Source organism: Pristis pectinata, chromosome 2 (assembly GCF_009764475.1).
Source record: "Pristis pectinata isolate sPriPec2 chromosome 2, sPriPec2.1.pri, whole genome shotgun sequence".
Taxonomy (NCBI): Eukaryota; Metazoa; Chordata; class Chondrichthyes; order Rhinopristiformes; family Pristidae; genus Pristis; species Pristis pectinata.
This window is the reverse complement of record NC_067406.1, coordinates 48,742,553-48,769,230: the sequence shown is the minus strand read 5'-3', so window position 1 is coordinate 48,769,230 and position 26,678 is coordinate 48,742,553. Positions and strand designations below refer to the sequence as shown.

The 26,678-nt window shown below is 37.0% G+C and overlaps 2 protein-coding genes across 2 annotated transcripts in view; both read left to right on the top strand.

Moving 5' to 3' along the window:
* LOC127582756 (molybdopterin synthase sulfur carrier subunit) overlaps positions 1-18,437 on the top strand; it is a 28,285-nt gene extending 9,848 nt beyond the window's left edge. Inside the window, exon 4 of the mRNA XM_052038332.1 lies at positions 18,297-18,437. The gene's annotated coding sequence lies outside the window, so the exon portion shown is untranslated. The remainder of the gene's footprint in view (positions 1-18,296) is intronic.
* On the top strand, positions 1,589-26,678 carry LOC127582750 (molybdopterin synthase catalytic subunit). The gene is made up of 4 exons (XM_052038322.1): positions 1,589-1,709; positions 18,297-18,450; positions 21,011-21,134; positions 23,834-26,678. Exons 1-4 carry the CDS (start codon positions 1,589-1,591, stop codon positions 23,906-23,908), a joined length of 474 nt encoding a protein of 157 aa, XP_051894282.1. The 3' UTR covers positions 23,909-26,678.

The following is a 26,678-nucleotide window of genomic DNA, read 5'->3' as shown; positions in this document are numbered from 1 at the left end:
TGATTGTGAAAAGTATGCCTATCTAGAACTTTGCTTTTCGGACCATACCCCACTAATCCAAATTTTATAGAAGAATTTGTATATCTGAATAATGACTAGATAATGTTTAGAACTCCCATAAGAATCTAAGCCATTGTCATTGCTAAATATTTATCCCCTTTTTCACTTGCATAGTGCAATAATATCAGTTTCAACTCGAGCCTCTCAGAAACTTAGCACAGGATAAAGTAAATTATTTGTTCTTACTTAGTAAATTTACTTTTTGGTCAATGTCAAATAAATTCATCTGCAATCAATGTGAAAAGATATGTCAGATTACAAAGAAAGCACTCTGTGTTACTTTTCTCTCAAAACAAATAACCCATTTTTCCAAAATAACATAATAGTTCTATTTCACATTTGGGCATCCTTGATATTTGAGCAATACTAAATTTTAGGTGCAATACTGCTTCTCATATGTTAAAATAAGATCACCCCGATTCTTCCAAACTCCAAAAAATGTCTATTTTTTGTTCATGATAGGACAACCTTTTCATCCCAATAATTAGCCTTGTGAATCTTTTCTGGACTGTCTTCAATGCTACTGTATCCTTTCTCAAATTAGGTGACCAAACTTTATGTAGTCCTCCAGGTATGGCCCCACCAACATTCTGTATAAAAGCAACAATACTTCTCTATTTCTAAACTCCAACCCCTTTGCAATAAAGACCAATGTGCAATTTGCTTCCCTACTTGCTGCACTTTGTATGTTAACTTTTTGGTTTCATGCGTAAGAACATCCAGATCCCTCTGTACTCTCTCTATTAGATTAAGTCTGCATTTTGGTTCATCTTACCAAAGTACATGAGTTCATACTTTCCCACATTAAATTCCATTTGCCAAGGTTTTACCCACTCTTTCAAACTAACAATATCCTGTTGTGCAGTGCAAATATCTTTAACACAGCATGCCCTCCTGCCTATTTTTGTGTCATCAGCAAAGTTGGATACCTTACCCCCTTCTTCCTCCTCCTCCAAATCATTAATATAGATAGTAGAGAATTGAGAGCCAAGACTGATCCTTATGGAACTCCTAGTTACATCCTTCCAGCCTGAAAAAAGCCCAGTTACTCTGCCTCTTTGTCTTCTGTGTGATAGCTAGTCTTCAATTCATTTTAGCACACATCCCCAATACCAGAGCTCTTATCTTGTGCACCAGCCATTTATGTTGGGTGTGTTGATATATAGCATGAAGTACTTATCAATTTTTATCAATTTCCCCTGAAGGTATTTCTACACATGTTCTTGTTCTCTCTCAGCAAGTTAAGTTGCCAAGCAATGCATTAAACAGTTTGGAAACAGAAGCATTTTTTGGATGATGATATCCAAGGAATAGAGCATCATTTAAGTTTATTACTGATGCAGAACAGATGCAAGGAAATTTTTAATTAATTTATTAATAATTTCAAAAGGATTCTGAATTGCTGAAGTAACTTGATACTGAAGTGTATATAAGGACAACTTTGCTCAAAAGTCAGTCCGATGGGTAGTCAACAGAAGCAGGTAAATTTACAGCTCATTAAATGATGTCTCTCTTTCCTCCAGTTACCATGGGCGAACTGGAAGATGAACCCAGGGATCTGATAAAAGTGACTTTTGAGAAGCTTTCCATAGATGAAGTGGCAGAATCAATAAAATCTCCATCTTGTGGAGCGGTATCTTTGTTTATGGGTAAGCTGTAGAGTTGTCTCACTTGAATTTGAGCACAGTGTGATCAATAGGGTAACTTTATTTTCCTAGGTGTCAGCTGAATCTGTAGTTATAGATATTTACTGAATGGATGCAGTAGTCTGAACTTGAACTTTAAGTAAGTAAAATAAATGCAGAAAATGCTGGAAATATTGAGTAGGTCAGGCTGCATCTGTGGGAATAGAGTTAATATTTCAAGTTGAAGACGTGTCGCCAGAACTGGGAAGGAGACAGAAGAAGCTTATTAAACTACAGGGAAGCTGGGAGAGGAGGGATGTCTCCAATTAGGTAAAACTGGGTGACTATGGAGATAAGTTCCGAACAAGGTTATCTGTTCAATGAGTGAATGGGAGCAGTTAGAGAGTGAGAACATAGACAAAGGGATGTAGGAGTTGTGAAATGCAGAGTTGGAAGATGTGCCTGGCAGGTCAGGCTGGGCAAGTCCTCCACTTCTAGAGGAAAAAGAGAAAAAAGTGGGGAAATGTTGCAATGAGGCCCTTTGCTAGCTTGAGTAACAGCAGCCCATCTTCTGTCTGGGCACATTGCAGCCTTCTGGACTAAATATTGAATTCTACCACCTCAACTAACTTGATTTCTGTATTTGTATCATTCATCCGTCTGTGATGTTGGATCAGCTTGTTTGTTTTTTTTTCCCTTTTTTTTCCCCCTGTTTGCCCAATCTTACCTTCCAGGCACATCTTCCTGCTCTTTAAGAAGGGCTGCAAAGAAAAACCTCGGAATTATAGACCAGTAAACCTAACATCTATGGTAGGTAAGTCACTGGAGGGGATTCTGAGGGATAAGATATAAATGCACTTGGAAAGATAGGGGTTGATTAGGGATAGTCAGCACAGCTTTGTGTATGGGAGATCATGTCTCACGAATTTGAGTTTTTTGAAGAAGTAACCAAGAAGGTCGATGAAGGCAGGGTGGTAGACATAGTCTATTTGGACTTCAGTACGGCCTTTATTGACGTTCTGCATGGTAGGCTGCTATGGAAAGTTAGATTGCATGGGATCCATGGAGAGCTAGCTAATTGGATACACAATTAGCTTGTTGGTACAAAGCAGAGGGTGATGATGGAAGGTTGTTTTTTTGGACTGGAGGCCCATGACTAGTGTGTGCCTTGGGTCGTGCTAGGCCCATCTATATAAATGATTTGGATGAGAACATACAAGGCATGGTTAGTAAGTTTAGACATGACACTAAAATAGCTGCTGTTGTTGTCAGTGAAGATGGTTATCAGGATTTACAGAGGGATCTTGATCAGCTGGGTAAGTGGGCCTAGGAATGGCAAATAGAGTTTAATTTGGATAAATGTGAGGTGTTGCATTTTGGGAAGACAAATCAGGGTAGGATTTTCACAGTGAACAGTAGGGCCCTGGGAAGTGCTGTAGAACAGAGGGACCTAGGAGTACAAGTACATGGTTCTCAGGAAGTGGCGTCACAGGTAGGCAGGGTGGTGCAAAAGGATTTTGGGATGCTGGCCTTCAGTCAGGACATTGAGTACTGAAATTGGGATGATACATTACAATTGTACAAGACGTTCAGTTTTGGTCACTACTGTAGGAAAGATGTCATTAAGCTAGAAAGAGTTCAGAAAAGATTTATGAGGGACTCGAGGGACTGAGTTATAGAGAGAGATTGAGCAGGCTAGGACTTTATTCATTGGAGCATAGGAGAATGAGAGGTAAACTTATTGAGGCGTAAAAATCATGAGGTGCATAGATAGGGTGAATACACACAGTCTTTTTTTCCCAGGGTTGGGGAATCACGAAGTAGAGGGCATAGGTATAAGGTGAGAGAGGAGAGATTTAATAGGAATCTGAGGGCCTACTTAATCACCCTGAGGGTGGTCTGTATATGGAATGAGCTGCCAGAGGAAGTGGTTGAAGCAGGAACATTAACAGCATTTAAAAGGCATTTGGGCAGGTACATGGATTGGAAAAGTTTAGAAGGATATGGGCCAAATGCGGGCATATGGGACTAGCTTAGATGGATATCTTGGTTGGCATGGACTGGTTGGGCTGAAGGGCCTGTTTCAGTGCTGTGTAACTCTCTGACTCTATGACTGATTCTGCATTTTGCAATTTCTACAACTTTTGTTTATGTTCTCACTCTTTAACTGCTCTCGTTCACTCATTGACCAGATAACCTTGTTTACAGCTTATCCCCATGGTTAGCTCGATTTTACCCTTTCAGAGACATCCTGCCTCTCCCACCCTTCTGCTGCTTAATAAGCTTCTTTTCTCCTTCCCAGTTCTGATGAAGCGTCTTTGACCAGAAAAAATAACTCCGTTTCTCTTCCCACAGATGTGGTCTGATCTACTGAGTATTTCCAGCATTTTCTGTTTTTTATTTCAGATTTCCAGTATCTGCAACTTATTTAATTTTCAGTTTCAGTAAGTATTTCAGTTGACAATATCTCTGGGTATGCTAATCAATTGATTTCAATACTGGACCAGTAACCTTGACATGAATTCATTGATCTGTTCAATTTCTTTCTTTAACAAGGACAACTTGGGCATTATCTCAAATTCCTCCTTCTATATTCAGGATCTAATGCCAAATTGATAAAACCTTCTAAGATGCTAGTCAAGAAGCAGCCTGATTTTTGTAGTAGTTGTGGAATCAAATTCACCTGTAAACATATAGCACTCGTACAGCTGGTGCCTCACGGCTTCAATGACCTGGTTAATCCTGACCTCTGGTGCTGTCTGTGTGAAGTCCGCATGGGTTTCTCCCAGGTTCTTCAGTTTCCTCAGACATTCCAAATGTGTGCAGGTTTGTTGGTTACTAGGCCACTGTAAATTGTCCCTAATATGTAGACAAGTGATAGAATCTGGGGGAGTTGATGGAATTTTGGTGAAAATAACATGAGATTGGAGTAGGATTAGTTTGAATGTTTGCTTGATGGTTGAAGTGGAATCAATGGTCTGAAAGGCCTGTTAATGTGCTGTATGACTATATGATTACCATTTCCTTGTGTATGTATCACTAGCTGGAGAGGCTAAACACAGGTAAGGCAGTTTGGTGTATAATCAACTGAAAATAGGTACAAAATCTTCAGTGTTGTCTCTAATCCTAATCAAGTTTTATGGTTTCAGGTCAAATGAGATCAAAGAAAGCTCCAACTGATCTCTACCATCTTCCTGCTATAACTGATGAACCTAGACATTTTGATTTTGGACATAACTTAGAGGAAGGCATATAGCATCAACATCCACCTGTTGGGGTATCTTGGGTGTTGATTTGCTTCCAGTTTGACATCTGATGTCGATGCATATTTGTAGTATGTGATGTGTGTGCTATCAGTCCACCTGAATATATGCAGAGTATGCAGATTGTGACATCAATCTGTGTCATGCTACTTTAATGTTAACTGTAACTGGAGGATTAATGTATTAAGCATGTAAGGAGAATCTAGCATTTAGTAATGGGAAGAAAAATGTTCCTCCCATCCCAACTCCCACTACACTTGTTTAAAGGGATCATCAAGTGTTTCTGGATTAATTGCTGATTTATTTATACTTTAAGCAGAATGCTGGGAATGTGAAATAAAACAAAATGCTGGAAATATTCATCAGGTTGGTCCCAGCATTTTTCTGTCTTATTTCTGATTTCTGTTTAGTGCTGCTTTTTAATTGGTTAAATCTATGGGAGTGGTGGGCTGGAGCTAATGTAGTTTGTCTTGACTTCAAGGTTTCAGCAGTAACCATTCGTGACCCTGGTGCTTCAGTAGCTGTTGCTCTGAGGGTAATAGAATAAGGAGAATGAGCCAGAGGCAGGCAGACCAGCATCAGCTCACTTGAAGAGGTTGGGGTGGGAGGGGTTGAATGCTCTCTGTCGCAGGCCATGTTACAAACATGGTTCAGGGAGCAATTTGCTGTGTACCCCATTAAAGAATGATATGGGAGATGCCTGTGAATCAATAAGAATGTCTTCTCTTTGAGAAGCCACATACTCCAACGATAACTTGAATATCAGAACAAGATAAGAAATGATTTTGCTGTTCATATCAGAGTGGCCATTAGCTTTTCTGTATCAGGCTTGCACCAGGCTGGAAAAATCTGCACCATCTCGCATTTTTCTCACACATTTTGTTGAATTAAAATTACAGATGCCATTTCAATGAAGCTGAATACATGGTATTCTCTCTTGCTAGGGAGCAACATGTAGATGTGGCTTTGAAAGGATTGCTGGCTTCCCACGGTGTAGGATACCATTGACTCCAATAACATTGCTTTGTGAATGTGATTTGTGAACTTGGAGGGTTACTGCAACCAATAAAATCTAGTGTACTGATTATAAGAGACTTGAAATGTGCAAGTGACTTAACCTAAAATGTTGAGTGGATGATTCTAAACTGTTTCATTCTGAAGTCCTCATCACTGATGTCAGTATCCAAAAAAAATTGATTTATTCTGCTCGACATTAAGATGCCACTGAAAATGGTATATGTAGTAAAGGTTATTGGTCCTGACAATGTCTTAAATGCATTGCTGAAAATCTATGTATTGCTAAATAGTTTGCAATAATCTATAATAAAGACAGAATAAACCTAATTGTTCAAAATAGAGATCAGCCATTGCCTAATTTAAAAAAAAGTAATAGAAATAATTATCAGCGATATGAAATCTTCAATGAGAAATAATTTTCTTGGGAATACATGAAGTTGCAGAGATGGGGGCTCACAAATATTTTGAAAAGGAATGTGCGGTCATCCAAGAAACTTCCAGTTCTGTAAATAACTTTCTTTAATCCATTGTAGATTGAAGTTTCCTGTCTACATGTCTAATTTAGTATTTTGCCTATAGCATTTTTGATTCAATGAATCACTTCTAAAGATATCTAGGCAGTAGATTTGTTTGACAAGTAGCGGATATTGGCTTTTTTTGGTGTTCCTTTTATCCTTTTTACTTGAGATTTTTTTGAATTCTATATTTCTGACTACTTTTTTAGCTCTGAAGCCTTAAACTGCGGAGAAGGGAAGGCAAGTTTAAGGCCTTCCCTTCTCCGCAGATGTTTTCAGAATTTCATGTTCTTAACATTAGAATTGGGAATTGGCAATCGTCCTAGTCTTTCATCTTCTACCTTTAGAGCATGCTGATATTTCTGTACCAGGTACCATCTGTGATTTAGAAATTGATCTGGTAAACCTGTGGCCCTGCCCCAGGCTTCTGCCTTTGCCACTGTGTAATAGGATAACTATATTTTTTTCTCTACTTACTTTGGGAATTGCTTGTCCCTTGCTTAATATATTCTTATAATGTAAAGGCTAACACCTATGTAGTTACTAGTTAGTTATTGTGTATTTCTTTTGTGAAGCTACCATTTCCTCAAGCTCTGATTACTTTTGAGTTTTACTGGTCTTGCTGGGTGTCCTATGTTATTTAGTAGATTTTGTAAGGGTAAAGGCAGATTGCAATAAACATGTAGAACATCTGTGAATGGTGAAAAGAAGCATAACATTGTTTAGTGATTTGCGTCAAATTTGGAAAATCTTATTTTGTACAAATCCGTCTAAAGAGACGTGCTGTAGAAATAGTTTTTTTTCCTGTTTGTTCCAATGATTTAATTATCCCACTTTTCTAGAAATAGCAGGAACTGTTTTTTTCCATGATTAACAATCAGATTCTTGGATTCATGAGCTTCGGGAGGATCTTGCTTTGTGACAGTTTGAAATATTATTGCTTTAACTTTTAAATGGTAAACAGCAGTGATGTAAAAGTATGATTGTGGATTCCCAAGTGAACAGTTGATATTCAAAACAGATCAGTTTCTGCTTGTTTTTGGTATTTCACCATAGGTCCAGGTAACCGCTGCTTCAAGGAAATTGCTCTTGATTTCCATTCTGTCAGTTGGAAAATAACTCATTCAGCTAGTTCAATTTCTGAGTACTGTTTGTCTGCACTATCTGATTGATAATAACAATACAGTTATTGAATGTCGATGTTTAGTCATTGTTCTTTAAATCTGGAATTGTAACAATTGGCTTCCTCTTCAGTGTGTGCTAACACATTAATTATTTACATATTTCCATTGAATGCTTTCTCAGATCATGTCTCTATGATAAAATATAAAATTTCATTTATGGTTTGAACTTGTTTGGACTGGGTTTAAATTATTCATAAGAAGACATGTAGTGTTTTTGACACCAGGATATTATGGGATGTTAACACATCAACAGCCTTGAAGCCATAGTTTTTTTTAGTTTGGGTTAAATGCAAAATTCATTATTTAATTTATATACAGTTTAATTACTCTAGAAGATTCCCTATTTGTCACAGTTGCATCCCTAGAAAAAGGACGACATTCCTCATATGTGATAGGAGCTGCAAAAAAGTGACCTCATCCACCCTTCCTGTAATACGATGCTACCCTTCACTGTTCATCAGACTGCTATCTAAATAGCTGATTTTGCGGGTGGTGATGGTATGTTATATGACTCATAGCAAAAGCTTTAAGTGACAGCATTAAAAGAAGCTAATGAAATTAAGGAAAAGAAAATGAAATGTTGGTTTGGGCATAACAACTGTCTTGATATTGCACTTCAAATGTAGTGCAATGTCTGATGGCACTTCACATGAGTGTTAGCGAAAAACAGATTTTGATACTCAATCATTTAAGGATATATTTGGACAAGTGATCAAAAGTTTGATTGAAGAGGTGGGTCTTAAGGAGAAAATTAATGGAGGAGAGAAAAGCAGTGAGTCAGAAAATTTTGGAAAGAAGGTTCCAGAGCTTAGAGCCTTATCACCTGATGGCACAGCTACCAGTGCTGAAAGGATTAAAAATAAGGTCTGTAGAAGAGGATGGATTATTTCTACACTGGAGGAGCCCCTAGTTCTAATGAATTTATGAACGATTTACATATTGCAATTTTTTTAATTTCAAAAATTACAGCAAGATTCCATAAGGAGCAATGTGATAATGAGTGGGCTCTCTTTCTGTGATAGTGCACCAAGTACTGGCCAGGTGACAGGGAACTCCCCTGGTCTCTTTCAAACTGTCACCTGAGAAGGTAGGCACAGGCTCATTTGAAAGACACCACCACAGAAAGTGCACTGGGTTTCACGTTGGGGAATTCAACGAGTCAGCAGTTATGTTGCCTTCAAATTGGGTGAGCTGTCAATACTTCTCACAGACAGGAAACTAGGGAATAATTTATAATTTACTTTACATTTTACAGAATTTTGAATAAAGATTAGAACACACTTGTATGATACAAGTCGAAGCTCAATTAAATATTTGTTATATTCATTGAGAGAATTGCATAAATTTAATCTTATGATCAGATAGTTTGCTTAGCAGTAATTATGGCTTAGTAAGCCATTAAAAATTTATTTTGACAATGTGTGACCAAGAGTAAGGGTATTTTACAGTGGGGATAGCTTATAAATATTTTACATTGGTTTAAATTATTTAAATTTGGCTGTGATGGGTAAAGCAGGAAATGACATGGTCTGTTTAGTTTTGCCAAAATTAGTGCAGATTTGGCAGTGGGAATTTTCCACATTTCAGCTACTTCCATCTTACCCAATTTCTTGCTTTATGTATTAGAAAACAATTTTTATTTCTCCAGTTTATGGTCACACATTAATTTAGCCAACTTTCATATTGTTAATTGACTGGAAACAATTCCATCCTAAAACTAACGCAAGATGCACTTTGTTGTCTTTGTCTTTCCAATATGACACCAGTTGTGCCTCCTGCTTCCTCTATTTTTTCCAATCCTTAAATCTTTTTGATTTTACTTCTTCCAATGCTAGCTTACTTATTGATATGCAACAGAATATTCAGAATCTGTAGAAAAGATAATTTAGTTAAATCTGGTGACATTTTAATTTAATTCTGTTCTTAGTGTGAAACGTTGAAATGTAGTATCTTCAAACTGATATGATCAAAATGCGTTTGATATTGTGATTTAAAAACAAAAAAAAATTGCACATACTGGAAATCTAAAATAAAAACTGAAATTGCTGGAGGTACTCAGCAGGTCAGGCAGGATCTGTGGAGAGAGAATCAGAATTAATATTACAGGTCTTTTCACCTTTCAGATGCTCTGAAGCATTAATAGTGTTTCTCCAGACGCACTGCCTGACCTGCTGAGTATCTCCAGCATTTTCTGTCTTTGTTTTTTACATGAAGGGGAGCAATATCTTAAACATTATAAATGCACACAAGTTCCTTAGAATTCACATCATCATTTTTAGATGGGTATTCAACTTTAGAGAAACTGGGATAGAATTATTGCATTGGAAGATACATTTACATCTTCTGGATTCTTGCTGACTTGTAAACCAAAATGATTACAACCTCGCAGTAGTAATAACACTATCTACATATGGAGATGGCCCCATTAAGCATTAGATTGAACACGTTGGTAAACATTAGTGGGGTGAAAATAACGAATGCATGTAAAACAATGATGGAGAAATAGAAGAGGATGATGAACCAATAATTTACAAGCCATAAATAAAGTGCAATGTGTGTAGATGGAATTGACCTAACAAATGCCAGTTTGTTAATCAGAAATTGAAAATGTTGGGCTTTGGTTTTAAAATGGAGAGACATAACACTTATGAATAGAGGATGATCTTTGGAAACCTATTAGTATTATCTTGTTACATACAAATAGCGGGAAGAACTAAAGACTAAACTTTTTACTGTAAAGAAATCAAGGATTGTGCTGTAAGTCCTAAGAGAATTGAATAAATAATCCAACAAAGCAAAGCTGGTGGCTGGTAGGGAGGTCTGCAATGATGATTTTTGTTGGATAAAGGCAAACTAAGAGTTTTGAATTTGACCGCAGAAGGCAAGGCTTAAAACTAAATCAAACACTTTTAAGAAGTTCTGAACAAGAAAACTGAAGAATATGAGATTAAAGTGAGCTTATTTGAATTCGGTCAAGAATAAACCAATCAATCTGAAACTCAGTAAGACACTACAAATTAACAGCAGCAGCAGAATTGGTCAATGACATTGAGATATAATGCATCTGAAATTTTATAGTGGGATAAGGAAAGAATCCCACTGAGTAGAGGGAAGATCTCGAAAGTACCAAAGGTGTAACAGAAATAATAAAAAAAAATGTATGGTGCCTTTATAATCAGATGGACAAAAACCATTTGATGTTTTCTTGCTGGATAGGATTAATATATTGTACAGAAGCGAAAGTGTGGAACCTGGAGTTTAAAGTCATCAAATATTTGGAACATTTTAGAGAAATTTATAAATGTACAGTATATGCCAGTTTTGTTATTAACTGTGAATTTTCAAAATTTTGTTTTGCCATCCTAGATAAATTTATTTTCAGAAAATTCACTGTATTATACACTCCCTCAAATATTTAACCTGGGAGCTGCTGCTTTTAGTGCCGAGATTTTCCACTAATATTGGCAAATACTGCTTTATCCCTGTCTGTAGTGGTAATATTGCACTTCCCGTGATTTCCATCAGTGGCTGGAACAACTGGAAGGACATTTCTGACCATGATCTTATGAACATAAAATCATTCATGGCATATTTGTAAAATAACAAGAGTGTGGTGGATGTTCAAAACAGACTGGTAATATCATTACTTTGATTGCCAGTGAAGCTGATGATTCATATAGACAGAAGAGGAGTTGGGGAATCCAGTATGTCATTGCTAAACATACGAATTGAAGTACTTAATGGTCTTGCAACATTTGTAGATACTGCCTTTTTATGACTTCTAATGTCCTACAGTGCTTCATAGTCAGTGAAGTATTTTGGAAGTGTAGTCACTACTGTCCCATGATGTACATCATGGACACACATTTTAATGAAATAAAACTGACCAGATAATCTTTTATTTTGCTTGGTTAGAGGATATTGGGTCATGATTTCACGTTTGCTTGAAAGGGCAGCATGCGGGTCCCTGGTATGTCAACTTGTTTGAAAGGTGTCACCCTCAGTGATTCAGCATTTTCTCAATACTTGACTGGAGTATCATTGCTGAGTAGGTGTTCAAGTCCGAATTGTAGTGTGAACCCAGAAGAGAAAGTACTGTTATTTAGCCAAAACTGACCGCAAACAGCAATAGGTTAATGATTGCTAATTGCACTCAGAAATTTAATGCAAATGGTAGACTGAAAATAACAGAATAATTTAGATCCTCAAAAGTCTTTCCAGGATTCTGAGTATCAGCTGGAAAGATAAATTGAGAAGAAAGTAATTGGGGTTAAGTACAAAGCAGCTGCCACTAAGCCAACTTGTGAAGCAAAAATTCGTCACTTGGCTGGGTCATGGTTTTTAGATGCAAGATTCCAGAATGTAATGCTAAACACTGAAATGGCGGCCCAATGGAAAAGCAGGGTGTGCACTGCCAACAGTATTCTGGCAAAACATTAGAGAGATAAATCACATAGAAACTTGCATTGGTTGCTTACTTGGAAGGAGGCATAAAGGCTGGCCAAAAACTGATTATGTATGCATGAAGAAAACAGGATGGGGGCATATTTTAATCTCTTTACTTTGCACATGCTATGATCAGAGGAGAGAGCAGGCATATGATTTGTTTTCAGTCCTTTTACAGTGGCCAGTGTAGCACGTTCCCATATTTGTTCAGACATGTCTGTCTACTGATTTTTCTCTCCCCACTGCCTGCTGCAGCTCTTGTACAGCATCTTCTTGTTGTATGAATCAAATGAAGATCTCAGCAACTCAGTTGAATATGTCTCTATCCATATATTTAAAGTTACTTCATGCACTAAAATGAAACATAAATATTTTTCTTTGTTATTTATCAATCAGACATGTATGAATTTAAAGTTAATGCAAGGATGTGTGATATTTCATTTATTTAAGTACTTCACAAATATATTGAAGTGGTTTTCCTCTGGCTTGGATGAAAATAACATTTTTCTCTGCAAGGTTGCCAAACAATGCACTTTACTGTTGCTTAAAGCATTTTCATAATCTTCACCACCTGTCAACTCATTGAAGAAATTATTTTATTGTTTGTGCACTAATATTTCACAAGAGAAACTGTGTTGTTTTCTATACTATTGCAAACTTAGGCAGTTCAGCATTAAAAGTGCCAACCTTTTCAGATGGGAAAGTAAACTGAGGTCCATTAACATATTCAGGTGAAGTAAACTGAGGTCCATTGACGTATTCAGTTTCCATGCCAGCATGCCTTCCTCAACCAGCACTATCAAGATTAATTTATCATTCATTACAATTGTTGTTTTTAGTGTGATCTAAGTTATGCAAAAGTTGATTGTATGTTTGCGTATCTGACAACAGTAACTACACTAAAGTTAGTCCACTGGACGTGAAGCATTCAGCACTTTGTCACAGATGGACTAAGATACTGTTTAAATACTTTCTCCTAAAACAGCTAGCTAATGTTATTGTTATCATAAACATGCTAATGTCATACTCCCAGAAATGTGTTTGTTGCTACTAATTTCTAACCAATATCATGGTTAGAACTTCAGCAAGTGGTAAGTTAACCATGCTTGTAATGGACATATGTGGCAGCATTTTCATTGACCTGCTGTCTGAAACTGTTCAGATTCAGTATTATGGGACACCTCATGAGGGGTGAGGGGTGAGGAATGAGAATAAGCCCTGCCCTTGGGGGGGGGGGGGGGGGGGGGGGAAATCTAATACCCAGCTAAGCAACGCTTTGGTTGTCAGAACTTTCAATGACTTAGAAAGCTTCTGCATGTTAGAAATATTCAATTATATACTTAAAAAGTAACTAATTTAAAAACATTTAAAGAATCATTAACAATGTTTAAAAGTGTAATATTTAAATATCTTAAAAAGCTGAAAGGCGTTTTTTTAGTTGAATTTGCTTAAGTGTATTTAATTATTTCAAAAAGGTGTAAATAGTCTTTTGCTTTCTGCTTCATAATTCAGATAAATATGCTCGTTGTGCCCATACTGTGTCTTGTGTGGCACAGGTTCAGCAGGCAGGATGCCTATTGTGACTGCTGGGAAATGGTCAGAAGTTTATATTCCATCGCCAGATTCCTGAGGACTCTGACATTGGTGTGTAGCCAGGATAACACTGGCAGCAATCAGCCAGCATGTTTAGAACATCTTTGTTCACGTAGGAGTCCCAAAATTTGTGAGGCTTACAGGAGGTAAATCCTGGTAGTTTGTGTTGGGCTGCTGGGATTTCCCAGCAAATTGTAGCCCATGCATTTTACTTTCTGTATGCAGCTTTATCCAAAAATAATTTAGTATTGTAATGCAGTGAAATATTGTATTGATTCACACAGCACAGAAACAGGCCCTTCATCCCACCATATCTATGTTGGCCATCAAATATCTATCTATATTAATTCCATTTTCCAGCACTCAGCCTGCAGTGTTCTATACCAAGGCCTATCAAGTACTCATCTAAATAGTTCTTAAATGTGTGAGAGTAGATATTTCCACAAACGTTTGAGCATGTTGCAGATTTAATGCACAATGGTGGCGAGTAGACCTTGGGTGGTGAAATGTTGATGCCGTACTTCCAGAGGTCCAAACAGAAGATGAGAAGCTGAGGGAGGCGCTTATGTTTCTGCCAAAGTTCTGAGGTTTTTAAGTAGTCTTTATACATCACAGATATTCAGAAAGTTCTTTTGTTTTTAGAAAGCTTCTCATTTTACATGTTGAACTGTGTTTTGGTTTTGTTCATTTAATCAGTGTCAATCCTCTTTTAGCTTCATGTTCTGACTTTAGAATTTACTGTACTTCTCATCTGCAGTTTTAGATCTACCATTCTATTTTATCCAAGTCATTTAAGTATGAATCTCCAGTACTGATCCCTGGTGATATCATGTTACAGCTCTCAAATAGAGCACATTCATTTCATGTGCTCTGTTTTCTTCCTCTTGGCCTATAATGCAAGGTTAGCTCCAAGTCTGTACACTTATTATTGCCAATTGTCTTTTGTTAGAGCAGAACCTGGTCATAAATCTCGTATAGTCACAATCTATTGAGACTATTCTGCACCCTGCAGTGATGTCCTCAAGGAAATTCAAATTTATTGGTCAGACTTGACCTTCTCATTACAAATCCCAGATTACTCTCTGTAAATGGCACGAAATTTTCCAAGTTTTCTGCCCTTTGATACCTCCTAGTAACTTACTTATATCCGTTAAGGTTGACTAATTTAAATAAAGGGACAAGCTACTGATGTGAGAATGGACTGGGTAAATGTGATGAAAGCTCTTTGCTTGCACGTAGAGTAAACGGTATGAATGCGTAGGGCTGAATGGGCCAGGTTGGAACTTTGAACTTCCATTACTTCCATGAGGGATGTACCTCCTGACTTGAAAGTTTTTCGAGGAGATAAATATATGGATAAATGAAGTGCAACAATATTTAAAAAGCCTGATTCAATTCAAAGGAGAGCAGTAAACCAGATCAATATTCAGTACTATGGAAACTGTGGCTAAGGTTTGTTTTATTTATGGTGTGCACTCCAGCAATTCACCATGCTTGCTTCAACAGTGCCTCTATGACTTGTTTACCAATAAGATAAGATTTCTTTATTAGTCACATGTATATTGAAACACACAGTGAAATGCATCTTTTGCATGGAGTGTTCTGGGGGCAGCCCGCAACTGTCGCCATGTTTCTGGCACCAACAGCATGCCCACAACTTCCTAATCTGTATATCTTTGGAATGTGGGAGGAAACTGGAGCACCTGGAGGAAACCCACGCAGTCACTGGGATCATGTACAAAGTCCTTACAGACAGTGGCCAGAATTGAACCCGGGTCGCTTGCACTGTAACAGCATTATGCTAACTGCTACACTACCATGCTTGCCCTTTAAGAAGAACTAGAACAATATAATGAAAATGCCATCACCTTTAAGAAGCCTAAGTTGCACATGATCTTGACTTAAGTATGTCATTAGATCAGAAACTTAGAATTTATTCCCTAATATTACTGTGAGACCACCAACACTGTATGGAATGCAAGAATGCAGTCTTTCACAAGCTTTTTAAGGCAATGAGGGACTGGCAATATATGTAGTAATGTCAGAGTCTCCCACAGTTCATTGTCAAGTGAAAGCAATTCTGATGTAATATCCTCAAAATAGTCTTAACTATCGTAAGGAAGATCTACTTCTAAGTTCACACCAGCAGTTATTTAATATGCTGTTTTCGTACAAGTACTTTTTCCACTTAAAACAACTTGTATGTGTATTTAAAGGTGCTGATTCTAAGCCGTTAAGTCTTCATATCCAGTGTACCTTACAGTTAACATAATTAAATTTACATTTCAGGTTTGATGCTTCACAACAAATAAATGACTGTCATTAAAATTTCCTTATCATTGATGTAACAAGTGTGACAATTGCTTTGAGAAGTTGTCTAACCCAAAAAAATTATCTTTCAATCTATAAAAACATAGTTTCTCTCTTTAAAATGCATTGTATGATTATTCTTACCTTTACAGTTGTTTTCCAACATGAAGATAGTGCCCAAAGTATTAATCTCACAGTTGTTTTAAAATCTTGTCATTGGAACGCATTACAGAACAGTGTGATGTACCAAGTTGTGAGCAGTTACTGTTTATGAATATTTTATTATGAATATTGGATAACTTGCTGCTTGTAACCAGATTGCATTGCTTCTAAGGAACCAATTGAACGTGACAACATTGATCAGCAGAAATCATTCTCTTGCTCTGTTTGTAGCATTGATACTATAAAAAATGTTAATTATGTTGGTATATGCAGAAACCATGAATTAACAAGCATAGTTAACAACTTTGCTGAAATCACATTTGGAATTAAGATGAAGATGGTGCATAACAGAATAATTATACATTTATTTTGTAGAGTTACAAAGTTTGTCAAAAGATTTTAACCATGATCCAAGTTTCTGTGCAGAACCTTAAAAAAAAGTAATAGGGTTAAATAATAGTTTTGAACTGTTAATAATGCAGCCAATCAGAATTACTTTGATCCAACTTTCTCCAATGTTTGCCCTGATTACAAAACAGTTGCCATAGCAATGACAGTTTAATATTAATGAACAATGATCTCTACCATAGCCTGAACTTGATTTATACAATGAAGTGTTTTATTTAACTTATTTCTGTAACCACACTGCCTAATGCGTAACAACATCTCTTAATGATTAGTTCTGATTAAAGAATTCTTTTTATGTGGAAAATATTTTGTAGGTGTATTTTTATAATCGTTAATTTAAAATCCATTGTGAGACTCCAGATGAAATTGAAACTAATGACAGTGATTTTAATGTTGCTTCCTTTAGCTCAAATGCTTGATTAAATTTAATTTATCTTATCAGCTGCAGCAAGCAGTTGTAAAACTACTTTGTCATTTTTATGTCTATATTTATTAGTAAGTGTTTGTTTATGTTTCAGTGGAGTTCTTTCTAATATCCAGGAAAGGGGGAGAAGTCTGCAACTTCTACATTGAAGCAAATCTTTTTATCATTAATGAAATTTCTGTTTTAAAGTTATTCTAATAACATTGTATGGAGTTGGGCAAAATTTATTATAGCTTTGATACAGCCCTGCATTGTTTTTTAAGTACCGTATATACTGTAAATAGGTTTGATAAGCAAGAATATCAAATTTGAGTAAAGTGATATTAAGTCTGGAAGCTACATCATGGTTGAAATAAAGCAAATTTATGTGAGATTTCCAGATACACAATCAGCACTGTAAGGAACTTGCACTTTTATATTAATAAATCACAAAGAAAGTGTTTAAACAAGTCAGTTTCATTTGTTTTGTAGTTATTTTTCTGTATATTTAGAATATCCAAGAATAAATCTTTTTTGTAACATCTGATGTTAGTTGCAATTGCCTATGGGGAATCATCCTTTTTGGGGTCAAGGTGAAGACATTCTCTCTTTTCCCCTCTCCCATCAGGCAGAAGATACAGGAGCCTGAGGGCATATACCACCAGGCTCAAGGACAGCTTCTATCCCACTGTTATAAGACTGTTGAACGGTTCCCTTAAACGATGAGATGGACTCTTGACCTCACAATCTACTTTGTTTTGACCTTGTATCTTATTGTCTACCTGCACTGCACTTCCTCTGTAACTGTGACACTTTACTCTGTATTCTATAATTGTTTTTACCCTGTACTACCTCAATGCACTGTGTAATGAGTTGATCTGTATGAACAGTATGCAAGACAGGTTTTTCACTGTACCTTGGTGCAAGTGACAATAATAAACCAATATCAATACCAATACATGGGAAGAAGGAAATGTTGAGTATTGTGGGGCAAAGGACAAAATTAGTATAATCAAGTGGTCAAATGGAAGGGGATGTGAAGAATAAGAGGAATTAAAATCATCAGGTTGGAAGCCAAGAATTGACTATGCTTCGGGCTTAGAGAGTGAAGTTGAGAAGAAGAGAATGATAGTTAAAGGTTGCAGAGCTGGCACTTCAGAAGGAAACATTCATAAAATCTTCTACTATAGCGATTGGTGAGGGAAGTTCGATAGTCTCCTGAATCAGGAGGTCTGAAGTGCTCAGAGCTGTTTAGTAAATAATTTTATAGCTCTTTAACAGTCGACTAAGCTATACATTTCATTTATTAGGTACAACCAGAAACCATTTTGAAGGAAAGAAAGTTGTCCAACTTGAATATGAAGCTTATATTCCAATGGCTGAAGCTGAAATAAAGAAGATCTGCAGAAATATTAGAAATCAATGGCCAACAGTTCAGCACATCAGTGTTCATCACAGGCTTGGGTAAGTTACTGGTACTGAATACGTTGTGGCTTTGGGAAGAGAATTGTTAGAATGAAAGGGAACAGGCAACTAATATGAAAGGATTATACATTTCTATTCTACTTTGCTGTTCGTACAGAACATGATGCAGATTTGTATTAAAGCTGTGGCATTTATTAAAGCAAATGTGAGATTTAACTATTTCGTATTTTAGTGCATACTAAGTTTAATGTTTAATATGTAAACAATAGTTGGGATTTTACAACAAATACACTTAAGAATTTGTGCTACTTTATGTCTTAAGTTTCGATTGTAAAAAAACATCCTTCGCCAATTAGGACAGTTCAATGTGATGAAGAATAATTTTTTTGGTGATGAGATCTTCATGCCCATGTTAAAATATAACAGTTTAGTTTAAGTAGTGAATTCATTGGAGCTCAGTTTTTGGCTATGTTCTTTGCATTGAAATTAATGAAGTAGATTTAGCTTGAAACTGACATCAGGACTTGACCTGACACCAGACAAAGGTAAATGAGTCTCCCTGGAAGAAACTGTCTTTATCCTCTTCATTTAGGAATATTTTCACGTCATGTTACGTGATTTATATTTCAGATTAATTTTTATGGAAAGTGCCATTATTAAACTTAAGAGTGTGAAATCATGTTAAGCTGATTACTAATAATCACCCAGGTTCATCTTGTCGTTGGGTAGTTTATTTCATGTATTTAAATTAAAATATATGATGGTTTGGAGTTTTTAGTCAATTATTAGTGGCTTTCATCTTCTGTTTTTCCTTGTTCCTTTAACTGCCCTTTTTCTCTGTTGTGGCTAAACCGCTGGTTTCTAAAAGTTCAACATATTTTTCCTGCATTTGTATTCTCTGGCTCTGTTTATGAAGCTGACAAATCCATATGCTTTACTAACTGCTCTCTCAACATGTCCTGGTCACTTTCAGAGATCTGTGCAAACACATCCAAAACCCCCACTCCTACACAATTTCGAACTGTGCCATTTAGTCTACATTGTCTTTCTCTTTTTTTAAACTAAAATGTATCATTTATGCTGTTTTGTACTGAAATTCATCTGCCAGCCCATGTCTTCTTGCATCAATTACTGTCCTCCTCCCTGAGTACCACAGCTCCATCTGTCATCTGCCAGTTTTGAAGTTTTGCCCTGCATGTCCACATCCAAGTCATTAATATAAATAAAGAAAAACAATGGTCCCAGGACTGACCTTGGCGAGCACTGCTGTTTACCAGCCTTCAGTCTGAACAACAACCATTACCATGCCTGTCTGCTTTCTGTCAAGTCTTTCTTACATCTCTGCTGTTACTGATGCTTTTAATCCATGGCCTCTAAATTTGCAAACCAGCCTCTTAGGTGGGGCTTTGCCAAATGCCTTTTGAAAATCCACATTAAGAACTTCTGCTACATTTCCTTCATCAACCTTCTCTGACACCTCATTTAAAAAAAATTAAATTAAAAAAATAAAGTTAAACGTGATTCATCTTTAATAACTCCACACTGGTTCTCCTTTATTAATCCAAACTTCTCCAGATTCTTAGTGTTTTGTTTTTGCAAACTGTTTTTAAGCGCTTCTTTCCCAAGGTTAAACTGACGAGCTTGTTGTCACTGTCATGTGCTTGCACTGTTACTAAACAAGCATATCACATTTGCCTTTTGTCCAGTATTGTATCTGGAGAGGATTAGGAGATTATTGGAAGCATTTTTCAGTCTTAGTCTCCCTTTATTTCAGCAAATGAGGATGAATTTGATTCAGACCAGGTGACATTTACTGCAAACATAGCCAGTCATTCTAGCATCTACCCCTTTTCAATTTTCACACCATTATCTCAATATTCTTGCCTTATAAGATTTTCACAGCATCTTCTTCTTCAGCAAAGACTTGCAGAAAAGTTTAGGTGACCCTGTTACATATTCCATCTCAAAGCATGGATCACATCTTGATCCTAAATTAGACCCACCCCTACCCACCACCTTCTTACTATTTAAATGCCTGTGGGTGTCTTAAACATTCTCTTTTTATATTAACTGCCTTTCTCTTCACAAATTCTCTTTTTTTTGGTCTTATTTTCCTTTTCACTCTCTCTCTCCCAGTTAACCATATTAAGCCTGGTTCTCCCTCTGATTACTGATTTTACTTGTGCATACACACTGGTTTTTTGCTTTTGCTTCAACTTATTTATTCTCTATCTCCTTTGTCATCCAGGGAGTTCTGCCTTTTGTCTTCCTTAACTTAATGTTTTTATTTATGCTTGTATTAATGCAGATTAATTTACAGCCCTAATAATTAATTAGGACAGCAAAGGTCAGATTTTCAGGTACTAGATAGCAGGAATCCATGACTTCAATGGAAAAGAAAGCATGTTAAAGCACTTTATATTACATTGGATTTTTCCAGAATGTGGTGCCCTTTAAACAGCCACAGGGATTTACTAGATTAATATTATTTAGCTCTGTATGTATTTCTAAAAAAGTGAACTTTTATTTTAGAGTTTAAGTTGATTGTTCTTATTTTTTAATTGCTTCAGATTCCATTTTGTCTAATGTAATTCTGCAGATTAGTTAATGTGACTGAAGCAAGTGTGATCATTGCCATCTCCAGTCCACATAGAAATGAGTCCCTTGAAGCCGTGAAATATTGCATTGACACTTTGAAAGCCACAGTGCCCATATGGAAGAAGGTATGAGCTTTGACATCAGGGAGGTGAAATTCAAATGGGGCACTTGTACAAAAGGAGCAAAAGGAAATTGGCAGCAAATTTTACTTACCCGGTTATTTTATATTTTTATTCTATGTTTCGTTTTCATTTACCTTATATTTTTACTCTAAGGCTAACCATAATTGAAGCTCACATTTATTCTCAGCTTGTATAACTAACTACCTGTGAAGGTGAGGAAGATGTTTTTGTGCAATTAACATCCAGTGTATGCTGGTTCGAGAGACCTAACTAAAAGGAAAAAGAGGCAAAGACTTTTAAGGCAAGGTCCGTCCCTTTGCTTATTATACATATATATTTCCAGCAGTACTTATTTTAGATAGGGGATTTACATCATATTGACATGGGATTAACATGGCTTGCCATTATAATGGAGATGTTTCTACAAGTGTTCAAGAGTGCTTTTCAGTATTTCTTTCATTTTTGAAGTGCTTCACGGATCACAGGACATTGTAGGACTATTTTAAGCTTATTCATTGGTACTCCCACCATTCTTTTTAATATAGTGAATGTCTCTCTAGCTACCCCAATTTAAATGTTTTACCTATGGTAAAAGGGAATAACAGAGAAAACATCGATGCCCTCTTGAGCAAAATGCGTTACCAAAGAAGGACTTCTGCCCACCATTGCTCAGCTAAATCCAACTGTTGGCCACATCTTAATTATTTGGGTATGACCATGGTAAAGTGATTCTCAAAATCTTCCAGATCTCAGGATTTATCAGAATCCTGATATGGTTATATGCCTGCACACAACAGAGTTGCATGCATAGCTTGTTGATGGCTGCCTGCAAAGGATAATGCCTACTACTTGAACTGCATTTGTAAGCCCTTTAGTTTATAGTGGTTCCTGTGGTCCCACCATTTATTCCTAACCAAAAACCAAATGCAAGTCAAATCCTTGACCTTTGAGGAAAAGGATTGTATGCCAGACATACTACAATTGTGACCATCTTCAAGAGGGTGACAGATCCAACTGAGGGACCTTCCTACTGCTTGTCACAGGAAAAAGACATTACAAAGGTTCTCCTCAGCCACCTCTCCCAGTGGCTGAAAAGCTCCTTCCTGAATTGCATTATGAATTCGAGCCATCAAAAGATAGAATGAACATGATTGTCACCACATGATAACTCCAAGGAAAGTGCTAAGAGCAGCATTGACTGCTATGCCTGACCACGTTAACCTCCTTTATGACATTCAACTATCACGGATTATAGTCTATCTTTTTAAATTGGGATGCCCACTTGGTATGCCATTCTGTGAGGGATAGAGAATGAAGTGTGATTCAAACCAACTCATCCATATGGACCTAATGCCAACTGGGTCAAGTAAGGCTTGAGTCCTCATCTTAATCTTCCTGACTGCAATTTTGAACCATGCCCCTGTAAAACTTCCAATTGGAGTAGAGCTAATCTATAGGATAAATGGAGGGTGGGGTGGTGGGTGGAGGGGTTTGCTGTTCAGCCTTTGGTTCCCCTGCAGAACTAAGGTCATCCTGAACGTGGTCATCCAACTGCAGGGTTAAGGTGATGCTTACACATGTGCATGCTTGGAGCCGAGCTCTAATTCATCATTGACCTTATTCTTGGAAGTGTATGAGAGGATGAACCTTGTATTAAATATCCATAAGTCAGAGCTCCTCTGCCAACCTACTCGCATTGTACTACAAATCCTTCAGTCTTGCCCCCATCCCATAGATGAAGATTCACGACCTTAGAAAACGTGGATCAATTCCGTATCTTGGGAGCCATGTCAGTGAAGGATGATGAAATGTCCCTTTGCCTTCAGGGTGTCAGCACACCTTGGGCCTTCTGGGGAAAAGTGTGTCTGAAGATGAAAACCTCAAATCTAACACTAAGTTTATGGTTTACCAGGCAACAATGACCCCCACACTCCAGTATACTGTATGTAATGCTATGATAGTGTGTTGATTAAATTACTGGACTAGCGGTCAGACTACTAGACAATGGATACGTGAGATTGAATACTACCATGCATCTTTGGGTATTTCAGTAATTTACTAAATACGGAATTTGTAAAGAAAGCTAGTCTCAAAATGGTAATCACGAAACTACTAGATTGTCTTAAACCCCAGCTGGTTCAATGGCCCATATGGCCTCTGTATCTCCAGTACACAGTTAAGTGGCAACTAAGAGCTGGTACCTTAGTTTAGAGTAATTATGGATTGATGATAAATGCCCCAGCATAAACCATGAACAAATAATGAAAACAATGCATGGACTACCTACAACAGGCAAGTCAAATGCCGGTGAGAACCGCCAACACTGTTTTGGAAAATCCTCTAAATCCATTGGCAGCACAAAAAAAATGAATGCCAGTGTCCTCTCCATGGCCAATGTCCCCAGCACTGCGACTCTCATCACACGCAGCAGGCTCTAATGTGTGGGCACATTCTTTCTGTGCCTGACAGCAGATGATGGCACTCTACTCCAAACTCCATTGACTGGAGAAACAACACTCCCACCGCCTCCACCACTAAAAGGATCGACTAATTAAAGATTAAGACCACCTTTATTATATATTTTAATGATTTTAATTTTAAGGTTTTGAAGTTTAGTTTTCAAAATTTAAATTTATGTATCCACATATTATCTCTAAGAATGTTTCACATGTTGTAACTTACTTTAATTCTTTTTAAATTAGGAGATCTATGAAAATGAAGAATATACCTGGAAGGAAAATAAGGAGTGTCAGTGGGCGAAAGATAACCAGAAATAATTAGATCTCAATGTAATCTTGAAGGAAGTATTATCAGTCTCTCTGTTGTCAAAGAATTTAGTATCATGAATTGAAATTGGATAATTGTGCATTAATTGAAACTGATGATTTGCTTTTGCACTATACTTTTATGTATAAGTAGAGACTGTGATGCATACACTTTTGTATAGAATTATATAAAGCATATGTAATATTTCCATGGTGGATAACTTCTTGATCTGAAACTTGTTGATGCCACTTAACTTCATACTAATTACCAGCATTTATGTTAATTTATATTTATAAATAAACCTGTTCAGCAATCTTATTCTTCAATTTAATTTTGACCTTCCTGTTAGATTGAAGAGAATGCTATATCAGTTTTAATATGAAAGCTGTCACCTTTTTTCCTTGGGTTGTACTTCATTTGGTTGTAAAAGTGAATTTTGTTTTGCCGGTTAAAAGTATGGTACTGGATTGTTCTCAATGCATATTAAGAACTACAAGTACATTAGAGCATAGAACATAGAACAGTACAGTACTGGACAGGCCATTCGGCCCACGATCTTGATGCTAATTTATACTAAATGTCCTTCTGTGTATCACTCGTATCCCTCCATTCCCTTCATATTCATGTGTCTACCTAAAAGCCTCTTAAACTCCACCAAACTACCTGCTTCCACTCCTACCCCTGGTAACCCATTCCAGGCACTTACCACTCTCTGAGTTAAGAAAAATAATTGCCTCTCATGTCGCCTGTATACTCCCCACCTCCCCCCTGCCCCCCCAACCTTAAAAGCATATCCTCTGGTGTATGACATTGCTACCCTGGGAAAGGATTCTGTCTATCTACCCTATCTGTGCCTCATAATTTTAAGAAGTCTCTATCATGTCTCCCCTCAGCCTCCAATGGTCTAGGGAGAACAACTGAAGTTTGTCCAACCTTTCCTTCTAGCTCACACCCTCTAATCCAGGCAGCATCTTGATGAACCTCCTTTGCACCCTTTCCACAGTCTCCACATCCTTTCTATAATGGGGCAACTAGAACTGCCCACAATACTCCAAGTATGGTCTGACTAAAGTTTTATATAGCTGCAGCATAACTTCCCTATTATACGCAACACCCCTACAGATGAAGGCATGCATTCCATACGCCTTCTTTACCACCTTATCCACTTGCGTAGTCTCTTTCAGTGAACTATGGACCTGGACCCCAAGATCCCTTTGTACCTCAATGTTATTAAGGGGCCTATTAACTGTATGCTTGCTTCTTTCATTTGACCTCCCAAAGTGCAACACCTTACACTTGACCAGATTAAACTCTATCAGCCACATCTCTGCCCATATATGTAACTGATCTAAATCCCACTGCATTCTTTGATAGTCCTTTATACTGATAGTCCTTTACACTGATCCTTGATTGATTGGAACTGCCCAAGGTAAAGAAGTATTTGCTTGACTCTAAATGATGTTTGCCTACAAACATTAGGTAATATGCTCTACATTATCAAGCTGTAATAAAAATTACATTTGAGGTGTATAATGGTAGTCAGCTTGCAAAAATCACAATGAAAGTTCAATCCAGCAGAATACTATTATTAGAAAAAGAGTTTTGTGGCAGTTGCCCAGAATCTTAACCTGTTTGAAAATTTTGTGAATGAGCAACAATTTGACTAGCACATCGAAAACTAAAATATTAGTTGAATGAAGGAGTAGTATACTTAGGATGAAATCAGAATTTATTTCAGAGTTTGTGATTTATGTATTTGTCTATGATCTGGAATTGCTTACAGGATGTCTTTTTTAAGAAGATATTTTAGATTTGTCGGAATGCTCTGTGGGCCTGATTTTTGCTAGGCAAAGGCTAATGTAAATAATGCTATTGAGTTCCCAGTAGAATTCCTGCTTCTGTTGAAAAATCCTGCTGAGGGAGGAAAGAGTGGAAAATAGTGGAGCAGAGTTTCCATGGGGTTTCACTTTTCTGTAACTTTGGTGGAAGATTCTGGAACAGGAAGAACATGCCTCAGTCCTTGAACTAGACTTCTGCCCAGGCTAGTATATTATGCCAAGTCAGTGAACCTTTATTTTATGTAGCAAACCTGTTCTAAGGTACCTTTTCAAAAGTCTCTTGAAATTCAGATATATGAATTCCACAAGTTCCCCCTTAGTCACCCTGGTAGTTACATTCTCATAAGAATTATTAGATTTATGATGCCATTTTGATTCTGCTTAATCATGTTGCAATCATTTTAAAGCCATTTTACCACATCCTCAATAATGGATTCTGATATTATAGGAGATTTATTGGAAAATATATGGAAAGCATGCTTAAATTGCTTGGTATTTGCTTAAATTGATTGATACAAAATGGCTAGATAACTTTGGTTCTGTTTTTCAAAATGGCTCTGTATAAGATGACTAAAAAGCTAATTGAGAACATTCTTCTGGGTAACTAATGTTCTATTGTATCCGAATATGGTAATGTTCTGTCGATAACTAAGGGCTGACCGTATATGGTGATGGGGTGATGTTGTTCAAAATGGTGAGATCTGATGTCCGCTAGGCATCTAATTTTACTTTGTGCAGCCATTTGGTTCTGTTTTTTTGCCCATTTGGTTTTGTTTTTTAATTTCTGCTATTTGGGCTTGGATGTTTGGAATCACGTACTCTTGTACTATAAAGGGGGACTGCGCGCTGTCTTCAGCGGGCAGTCGGTGGGCAATCTAGCACGATCGGTGATTGACTCTCTGACTGTCACAGCTTTTGTTCGCAAATAAAAGTTTAAATTCTT

What these genes read in the sequence shown, in the direction of transcription:
- LOC127582750 (XM_052038322.1), top strand. Translation starts at nt 1,589, where the DNA reads ATGGGCGAACTGGAAGATGAACCCAGGGATCTGATAAAAGTGACTTTT. An exon ending in AGCGGTATCTTTGTTTATGG is followed by an intron (nt 1,710 to 18,296) that starts GTAAGCTGTAGA and finishes TTCATTTATTAG; the next exon opens with GTACAACCAGAAACCATTTT. An exon ending in CAGTGCCCATATGGAAGAAG is followed by an intron (nt 21,135 to 23,833) that starts GTATGAGCTTTG and finishes TTTTTAAATTAG; the next exon opens with GAGATCTATGAAAATGAAGA.